This window comes from Arachis stenosperma, chromosome 9 (genome assembly GCF_014773155.1).
Source record: "Arachis stenosperma cultivar V10309 chromosome 9, arast.V10309.gnm1.PFL2, whole genome shotgun sequence".
NCBI lineage: Eukaryota > Viridiplantae > Streptophyta > Magnoliopsida > Fabales > Fabaceae > Arachis > Arachis stenosperma.
This window is the reverse complement of record NC_080385.1, coordinates 17,214,664-17,224,850: the sequence shown is the minus strand read 5'-3', so window position 1 is coordinate 17,224,850 and position 10,187 is coordinate 17,214,664. Positions and strand designations below refer to the sequence as shown.

At 31.0% G+C, this 10,187-nt stretch overlaps 1 protein-coding gene across 1 annotated transcript; it reads right to left on the bottom strand.

Moving 5' to 3' along the window:
- Nucleotides 1–1,122: 1,122 nt before the first annotated feature.
- LOC130949165 (uncharacterized) lies at nucleotides 1,123–7,919 on the bottom strand. Its single transcript, XM_057877964.1, has 4 exons — nucleotides 7,743–7,919; nucleotides 6,308–6,401; nucleotides 2,199–2,370; nucleotides 1,123–1,951 (listed from the first exon to the last, which is right to left on the bottom strand). Exons 1-4 carry the CDS (start codon nucleotides 7,917–7,919, stop codon nucleotides 1,123–1,125), a joined length of 1,272 nt encoding a protein of 423 aa, XP_057733947.1.
- Between the last annotated feature and the right edge of the window lie 2,268 nt (nucleotides 7,920–10,187).

Genomic DNA, 10,187 nt, shown 5'->3' with positions numbered 1-10,187 from the left:
TCATCAGATTTTTAGTCCATAAACCGTCATATTCCGACGCTAAATTCACCACAAGTATCTACGGACATCAAAATTTGACGGTAAATATTTATCGATGGGGTTTATTCCATCGGATTTAGCCAGACTGAAAATTTGCCGATAAACATAATACTGTCATATTTTTTTATTTTTCTGCTAGTAAATCTGACGGTACTCAACGATTTTCTTGTAGCGATTGGATGCAATGCAAACCTAACCACAACGCTTCGATTAACAAATTTGAATTACCGTTGAAATATTAGGACGAAAAATCTAACTAAACTACATTCGTGACCTACTTCTCCCTAATTTCAGACTCCCCTTCCTCCCTCAAACACCAAATCTTTCCTCCAAACCCCTCTCCCTTTTTCTCTCTCTCTCTCCCACACTTGGTCTCGCTAAAAGAACCTACCACCGCTCACCTAGTCACCTTGCTAAACTCACAACTACGCCAAAAAAGTTATCTCCTCTGTCTTAGTATGTAACACCTTTGTCTTCTTAATCCATTATTTCCGGCTCGCTACTTTTCCACCCCAAGTCTCGAGTTAATATGTCTCTCCTCATCCACCCCAATCGTTTTTAGTTTTTTCAATTTTTTTATGTTAAAAAAATTATTTACTATCTTTTGTGAATTGTTCATAATTTTATTTTATTTTTCTTTTTTAATACTATGAATTTGATGTATGATTAGAGATTGATTCTACTTTAATAATAGTGATCAGCTTTTATATTTGTCGTCATCTCATTTCTTTTGTTAGTCAACTTAACATTATTTATCAATGAAAATAAAATTAATTGATGATTAGTTATTTTTGTCAGAATTAATAATCTTCTAAGAATTAATTTGTCATTTATATTTTTTAGAATTATTTGTGTTCCGTACAAAAGTTTTCGAATATTATTCATGTAAAGGAAAAAGAGAAAGATTTTTTTAAAAAAAAGAATGAATGTAATGGAATGGATCTATTCATGTAAAGGAGAAAGAAAAAAATGTAATTAATAAGGTGATAATAATACATACATAATGGAAAAATAAAAGAAGAAAACAAAAGTAAAGAAAAATGATAGGTTCTGAAGTGAAGCAGAGATGGAGAAGAGATGGATTCAAAAGATGTCAAGAATCTCAACAACGAAATTGTTGCAGAGAGGGCAGTTGCCTTTGCCAGCCATGAGTTCCCTAGAGCACATCCTGCAGTAAGAGTGGCCACAGCGGCTGATAGCATTAGCCTTATGCCTCACCATGCACACTGAGCACGTGTATTCCAAGTCATCACCGTCACCATCCTCATCTTCCTCATCCTCGTCAAAATCCTCTTCATCACTCAGAATGTACCTCGATCCTTCAAGCCCCATCTCTCTGTCAGTCTCCTCCAACAAGTCCATCAGTGACATCATCACCGGCTGCGCTGCCTCGTCTTCCTCTCCATCTCCAACAACCTCCCCTGCAGCAGCCGCCTCCGCCGCCTCCTGTGCTGCAACCGCCTCTCTTGCTGATAGTGTCCTGCTGCCATCTGCACGTGACCCGTCCTCCTCGTCCTGCTCCTCGTCGTCCAAGTTGTCCCGGAACGTCACCACGCGGCCCTTCCGGAATGGCTCCGACACCATGCCGGAGGAGTTCCGTCGCGAAAGCTGAGGCCGGAGTAGCGCGCTGCCGGCAGGGGCCGGCTCCGTGGGATCGCCAGCGGTGAATGTGACCTCAGACGGGGAGCTGTAGCGGGTGGAACTCCGGCGGGAGAAGGTGGCCTTGGGTGCGAGTGAAGCGGGAGGTAAGGCTGGGACTTCATCAACGTTGTCGGTGTTGTCAGCCATGGATTGAAAGTGTTTGAGAGAGGTGCGGCGGCAGAATGAGATGGGAATGTCGGAAGTGGGAATTCGGGTCCAAGCAGAGCCGTAACGCTTTAGCAGAAGCGTGTCCTTGAATGCTTTCCAAGACCTTCAACCAAATCAAACATGACAATTCCAAATTGCATATCTCACTATATATAAAAGAAGCGTATTTCTAGGTAGCTTGCGGTGAAAAACAGCTAGGTCAATTTTCATTCTTAACAGATTTGATCATGGAATGTAATTAAATGCTTTGAGGACTTCAATGCTTTTCACCTTTTACTATAGTATTATCTGTTTTTGATTACTTTGTAGATTAATTGAAAAAATGTTGAAAAGAAGAGTTAAGAACTTACTTGCGGTTCTTGTTGAAGGAGACGTCGTCTTTGAGGATATCAAGGAGGGTTTTGGTGTTGGATTGTGAGTGGTAAAATGCTTTCTGCTTTGCTAAGACGTCGTCAAGTGTTAATCCGGCTAGCGTTTCTCGCTGCCCTGACATTTGATCATCAATCCTTCCTTTCAGGATACCTTCCACATTCCCACACAAACATTATATTAATATTTTCACAAAACTCTCTTGTTGCAAATTTACACTACTTCATTTTAAATAGGAAAAATATATGGTACTAATATATTATTAGTCAATTTATTGTCAACAATAATTAATTATTATATTTTAAATATATGTATAAAGAGACACATTTAAAAAATATATTGATAAAAATATTTTTATTATATATAGTTATAAAAAAAATATTTTTATTAGATACATCCATAAAAATATTTTTATTAAATACAATTATAAATAAGAGTCAATAAAAATTGACAAAAATACTATTGATAATGTAGCGGAATTAAAAAATTTATGAGGAGAATTTTTGTTATAACATTGTGTCTTTCTTCTCGTTCGGCATAAATAAATGGAAGAGTTTTAATAGTAACGAATGTTTGAGTAGTTATGTGCATGTGCATCGTTATCATTACCTAAAAAAAATACTGCAAACTTTTTTCAGCGGTGCTAGAGAAGTCGGCAATTTTTTTAGATTTTTAGGTGTGTTTGGATTTGCGTTGGAGAAGAGAGAAGCGCGTTTGAGCTTTTTGAACGCTTCATCTTTATGTTTGACAATATTTTTATCTTCTAAGAAGTGATTTTTATCTTAAACCCACGTTTACCAAAAGCTATAAAGGGTGTGTTTGGCAAATACGTTGGAGAGGAGAGAAGCACGTTTGAGTTTCTTGAAAGTTTTACTTTTTTCGTTTAGCTTTTCACGTTGGATTAAAAATTATGTTCTATGTACCAATTATGTCCTTTATTATTCATATGTTTGTTTTTTTTATAATATTTTTTCTAATACTCTCTTATGCATATTATTATTTTTTATAAAATTTCTGTTTTTTTGTTTATATGAGTTTTTTTTACTATTATTGTTTTTTTTTTATATGTGAATATTTTTTATTATGATTCTATTAATTTTATTAGAGTACTAAAGAATATTGAGAGTACTAAAAAAATATTAAAATTTATTTAAATATTTAAAATAAAATTATAAGATAATATAAAATAATTATTTAAATTCATGTCTTTTTCTGTAATTTTTCATTTAAAAGTGATTTTGAATAATGTAATCCAAACAATATTTAGTTTACTATAATCCATTTTGAATAAAAATAGCCAAACATAAACAACGTTAATACTAACTCACTTTTGATCAAAATCAATTCTACAAAATCAATTTTATACAAATTTCAGTTTGCAAACGATAATCCAAACACACACTAAATAATTAATATTTAAGAAAGAATGAGCATTAAAAATAAAATTTGTGAGATGTTTAAAATAAAAGGATACTTACTAGCTGAATGATGGCTAAATTTAATTAAAACTGCTGGTCACTGAGATTTTTTTTTCTTAGAAAATACTAGAAATTTAAATTAGTCTTCAAAAAATATTAGATCATATATTTTGGTCTTTAATAAACTTTTATTCTCTAAAAGTCTCCAATAGATTAGTCATTCCATTATTTTTAATTAAATTTTTAATATGCATGCTAGACACATCACACATCAATCCTAAATAAATTTTATCAGAAGACAATTAGATTTTAAAAAATAAATATTTTAAAATAAATTAGACTCCTTCAAAACAATAAAAGAACCAATCTGTTTAACATAAATAATTTTTGAAAATTTATACTAAATAACTTTTTTTAAAAGCTAAAATATCCGATCTAAAATTTCTCGAAGATTATTAATTTGGATATTTTTTCTTTAAAAAATGTTATATCTTAGTTTGAACAAATATTTTAATAATGCAAGATTTTTTTAAATCAAATATAGGATTCGTTAATTGAAAATGATGAATTATATATAGGAGGATTATTAAGACCAACAATATAACAGAAAGTTAATTTCTCTAACAAAACTAAAATATAATCAACATTTAAATCTTAAATCTGGGAAAGAAAAAAAAGTTACACACTGATAAGTCATGTTCATTACACACTATCAATAACAGATCAGCATTTAAATGGAAAAGTTAATATATAGTATTAGTGGTTTATTCTCATACTAAAGAAAAATCAATATTTGATTTGTACATTTTGAAATATTATTAGGAGACAAAGTACACTAGCTATAGTTTAAGGGAAGGGAGAGGGGGTTCGGTAAATTATATTTGACCCATCAAACAATTATACATATAAAGCATTTGATAGTAATTTTCTTCTTCTAATATTTCTTGCAAAAGAGTATAGGACATTGTAAATTATTTCGAGAATAAAACGAAATAAAACGTTTAATATATGGTTAATTGTTCATAGGTATAACAAATGTCTATTTCGAGATATATTGAAATGGAAACAACAGGATAATAGCACAATGCAAATAAATAAATAAATAAATAGTAATGTAGAACAAAAAGGAAAATGTTATTGTTTATGAATAATCCACTTTCTTTGAGGAACCTCTACAAACACAAACAGAAATTAACGCAATAAAGATTTGGAATACCTTTGATCCCGAAACAAATTTAGGTTGATCACAGCTGAATGATAAGAACTCTTTTTGTCTTAATTTACTTCTGCAAAAACTTGAATGAAAAATAATTGCTTAGCAACAAGATATACTTGTATAGAAACGAAATGCTACATATTTTACATGGGGATGTCAAAATCATAAAAGAAAGGATTCAGAACTTACAACATTTAAATGATATATGTAAAAAAGGACAACGAAATGTTATTGTTAGATGAATCTTTCGGATTTGTCACGTGTTGTTTCTCTTCTTCCTCTGTTGTGTAGTTGAAAATTGTGATGGTGGTGGTGAATGAGAAAAATGGTTAGAGAGATTGAGTGAAAGAGAAGATTGGGTTTTTAGAGACACGAATTATATGGGGAAACACATCTCTCCCATGTTTTTGGGGAGATCTTCTCAATTCTTGAATTGTATAATATAATAAATAAAGCTATAAATGGTGCTTCATGCACATTAAATCCAAAACATTCAAGTCCCTCTAGTTTTATTTTCTGTACATAATTTTTGTCATCCACAAAAACACTTCACAGAATATCCAATAGCCACGAAAATCCAAGACAACCAAATAACGATTTTTTTTAATAAATAAATAATTATTATTTTAAAAAAATAAATTAAAATAACATTAAATACCAAAATAATTTTTTATTGAAAAAAATCGCATAGATCTCACCCGATTATGAATATTATATTTTTATTTTATTTTGTTTTATTAAATTTGTTATGTGATGTTTTTATATTAGTTTTAAACGTAAAAAAATTTATAAAAAATACTATATGTATAAGAAAACAGAGATAATATATATATATATATATATATATATATATATATATATATATATATATATATATATATATATATATATGAAAGATTATGAAATACATTTTCAATATGTTATTATGAAATACTATATGTATAAAAGAACAAGAGATATATTTTATTTTTCACATTTTTAATATACATATTATTAAACTACTCTTCTATATTAGCTCATGACAACAATAAAGAAGTTTTGTGGCCCACAAATTCAGCCCAACAGAATACATAAATTCAGTTCTAATTTTAGTCTTTATTAGTTTATCTTATCTTATCTTTATGTTATCTTCTTTTTTTATCTTATCTTTACTTTTATCTTTCATAGGACAATGCTCTATATATATGTAGTTTTACCCTCATAATTTACAACAATGTTCAATTCAATCAATCAATAATCAATAAAAATTATTTCTTTGCTTTCCCTATTCTTTCACAATTTTATCATGGTATCAGAGTCTTGGTATCCTCCTTGAAGAGGATACATAAGCTATCATCTTTCGGTGAGAAATCACCCTACATCTTTTTCAACCTCCTCTCACAATGAATAATCAATCTTCCAATTCAGTTCAAGATCCAACCAATCTTTGTTAAAGGCATCCAAGTGAAAATCATACCCCAGTTTTGGTTACCCCGGTTCTTTACCAGCAATTCCGTCTGCGCCTCCTTTCTTCCGACAATTTCGTCTGCATTCTGTTTCAGCAGTTTAATCTGCATATGTTTTAGCAGTTTCATCTGCACTCTTATTCCGCTCCACGCGCCCTCTTTTTTTATCGCGCTCTATGCGCCATTTGAAGTTATTGCGTCATACGTGCGCATTTTTTGAAGATCGCTGCTCAAGTACAGCATCTCCTTTTATATATTTTTGCCGCCGGCAGCTCAAGCTCCGCTGTGCGCATTTTTTGAAGATCGCTGCTCAAGTACAGCATCTCCTTTTATATTTTTTTTGCCGCCGGTAGCTCAAGCTCCGCTGCGCGCATTTTTTGAAGATCGCTGCTCAAGTACAGCATCTCCTTTTATATTTTTACCGCCGGTAGCTCAAGCTTCGCCGCACGCATCTTCCTCCGCGTCACTACGTCAAACGCGTCTTCCTCAACAATTTCATTGGAACTTATCCAAGCTGTGATTATTGACATCTTCCATCTACCAGCTTGCGGGGGCGTATTAAACTACTCTTCTATATTAGCCCATGACAACAATAAAGAAGTCTTGTGGCCCACAAATTCAGCCCAACATAATACATAAATTCAGTTCTAATTTTAGTCTTTATTAATTTATCTTATCTTATCTTTATGTTATCTTCTCTTTTTATCTTATCTTTACTTTTATCTTTCATAGGACAATGCTCTATATATATTTAGTTTTATCCTCATAGTTTACAACAATGTTCAATTCAATCAATCAATAATCAATAAAAATTATTTCTTTGCTTTCCCTATTCTTTCACAATTTTATCACATATTTCAATAGCGCAGCCAAACAAAGGATAAAAGTCTTATATAATAGGTGCGATATCTTAAAAGATTTGCTTTTTTTAAAGGCGAGTGCTATGGTGATGAAACAAAATTTTTTCAGCACCTAATGAAATGAAGTAGTAACAAGAAAAGTTTGACACGTGTTGACGTTGTTGTTGCTGGAGCAGACACAAACTGTGGAGTAGCGCAGTGGTAGCAGACTGGCAAGAGTTGTGTTAAAAGCATGGTTCTGAAAACCGATCCGGACCGGACGGTTCAACCGGAAAAACCGGGAACCGGTCACCTAACCGGTCCGGGTAAGGTCAAAAACCGGCTGGCAAAAAACTGGTAAAAAAACCGGTCGAATCGACAGTTAACCGGTGAACCGGAAGAACTGTTCGGTTTTTTCACGGTTTATTGGTTTGAAAATTAAACTTCAAAACGGCGTCGTTTTGAAGAAAAAAAAAAGAGAAAAGGGCTATCTTCAGCCACGAACCCTAAATCCCTAATTGCCACCAGCCACTACCCTCAGTCAGTATCTCAGTTTCTCTCACCCTCTCACCCTCCGACAGGCCACAGCCTCTCATCGCCGTCGCACCTCTCCTCCATCGCCGTCGCGGAGCTCCGCTCCTCCATCGTAGTCGCCCAGCTCGCCACCTCCACCGTCGCACCTCTCCTCCATCACCGTCGCCCAGCTCCCCACCTCCACTATCGTCGCCCAGCTCTCCACCTCGCCCAGCTCGCCGGTAATACTCTGCCTTCCACCTCGGTTCATGTATGCGGGCATGATTCTGTTCATGGTTCTGTTCTTGTTCATGTTCTTCTCTATCACAGAAAACATGTTGCTCTCTGTTCATGTTCCTTTCTGTTCATGACTTCATGTTTATCTTTGATGTTTCTGTTCCTATATTTGTTTAATTTTGATGCTTCAATTTTTTGCTGCTTAAATTGGGCTAAAGTTGAATTTGAAGATAACCAAGATTGCCTTAATCTTTTTGAAAAGCTACATATCTTCCTTGCCCATTTTTTCTCTGTAATATTCTGTAGTGTTTGATATTCATGTTATGGAGGATAAGATTGAATCATGCTATATCTGTTTATTTTTTATGCTTCAATTTTTTGCTGCTTAAATTGGACTAAAGTTGAATTTGAAGATAACTAAGATTGCCTTAATCGGTTAATCCTTTTGAAAAGCTACATATCTTCCTTGCCCATTTTTTCTTTGTAATATTCTGTAGTGTTTGATATTCATATTATGGAGGATAAGATTGAATCATGCTAAATCAGTAAATCCTAATAAAAGTGAGCAAATTTATTGGACAAAGCAGGGCAAATTGTGTTCCTTAATAATAACGATTAAGAAAGTAATCTGTATTGTTTTGACAGCAATAGTCTGCCTGTCTATGTGTGTGTGTGTTCTGGATGAAATTTGGTGTTGCTAATAGCCTAATATCTTTCTATTCTTTGTTGTGGAAATTTGCCATATCTGATTAGAAAACTCCTTGTTTGTGTATAGAAACCATAGGGATAGTCCTTGTTTGTGTATAGAAAGTTAGTAATTGTATCTTTTGAATGTAGAACACTATGGGTTTGTCATTATGTACGTTTTATTTTTTGTTTAGTTATAAACTTTGATGTTTGAAGTTGTTTGTGAACCTCTAATCTTAAGTAATGGATAATTTATTATGTGAAATATTAAATTTTATTAAGTTATAAATTATTGAATTTTATTAAGTTTAATAATTTTATTTAATATTTAATTAAACCGGTTGAACCCCGGTTCAACTTCAGTCGAACCAGTGAACCATTGAACCAGTGACTTCATCGGTTTATTGACCGGTCCGGTTCTCGCAACCTTAGTTAAAAATATTAAGCAATTATTAATAGTTTAATGAAATCATTGTTTGTTGATTTTTGTTGTGATTGGACATGGACATGGACATAGACATGATGTTTTTATTTTATAGTTGGGCCAGTTATTCAGAAAGTGAACCGTTGCTAAAAAATTATTTTGGGTCATAATAATAATAATAATAATATTTGGATATGACATGATATTTGGAACATGTAGTAGTTATTTGTAGTTTTATACATAAAAATCAATAGAATCACGATAATGCTATCATAATAATAATGATTTAAAATTATAAATCCCAGTAAAATAAATAATAATAATAATAATAATAATAATAATAATAATAATAATAAATTCTTCTATTATTTTATCTTTTTTACCAATTCATTAAACTTTAAAACACAATTTCTTAATTAAAAAATTATCTTCATTATAAAAAATAAATCACATAATTTAAGCATATGTAAGAAAGTGTAAAATAAAATAAATATAATTAATAAAAAAATAATGTACAAATTGAAAAAAATATGTTTAACAAATCATAAATCCTAGCTGTTAAATTCTAAATCCTAAATTCTCAACAACAAATTCTAAACCTTAACCTCCAATCCAAAATCTCTAAATCCTAACTCAACTCTTATATCATAAATTCTAAACTACAAACCTAAATAAAAAACACTAAATAAATAACCTTTAACCATAAATTACTAATTCATAAATTCTAAATCATAAATCACACTTTCTATTCTATCAATAATAAACACTAATTTCTTAATTCTAAATCCTAAATAATATCCTATTTAGTAAAATATTAATAAAGATATTTTATATCACTTTTTTAATTAAAAATACTAAAACTTTAATATTTATTGTATACAATCTTTTAAATAAAAAATTTCTAAAAATTAAAAAAAATATTTTTGCTAGTATTTTGTGATTTGATGATTTTGATATTTTCTTTTTTATAAAAAAAATTAAAGAACATAATAAATACAAAGTAATTAATAAGTCATTCAAAATTTAAAAGAATAGTAAATTCTTAAGAAAATAAAACTAAAAGAAGAATATATATATATATATATATATATATATATATATATATATATATATATATATATATATATATATATGATTTAAAAACAATGATAATTCATATTAATAAATTGATTGAAAGCTAAATTATGCATA

Excerpts from the sequence above, each read along its gene's own strand:
- LOC130949165 (XM_057877964.1), bottom strand. The coding sequence starts at position 7,919 with ATGAACCGAGGTGGAAGGCAGAGTATTACCGGCGAGCTGGGCGAGGTG. Across the intron at positions 6,402-7,742 it reads GCGACGGCGATGGAGGAGAG|ATTAAACTGCTGAAACAGAA; the intron begins GTGCGACGGCGA and ends AAACATATGCAG. Across the intron at positions 2,371-6,307 it reads CCGGGGTAACCAAAACTGGG|GTATCCTGAAAGGAAGGATT; the intron begins GTATGATTTTCA and ends GGAATGTGGAAG.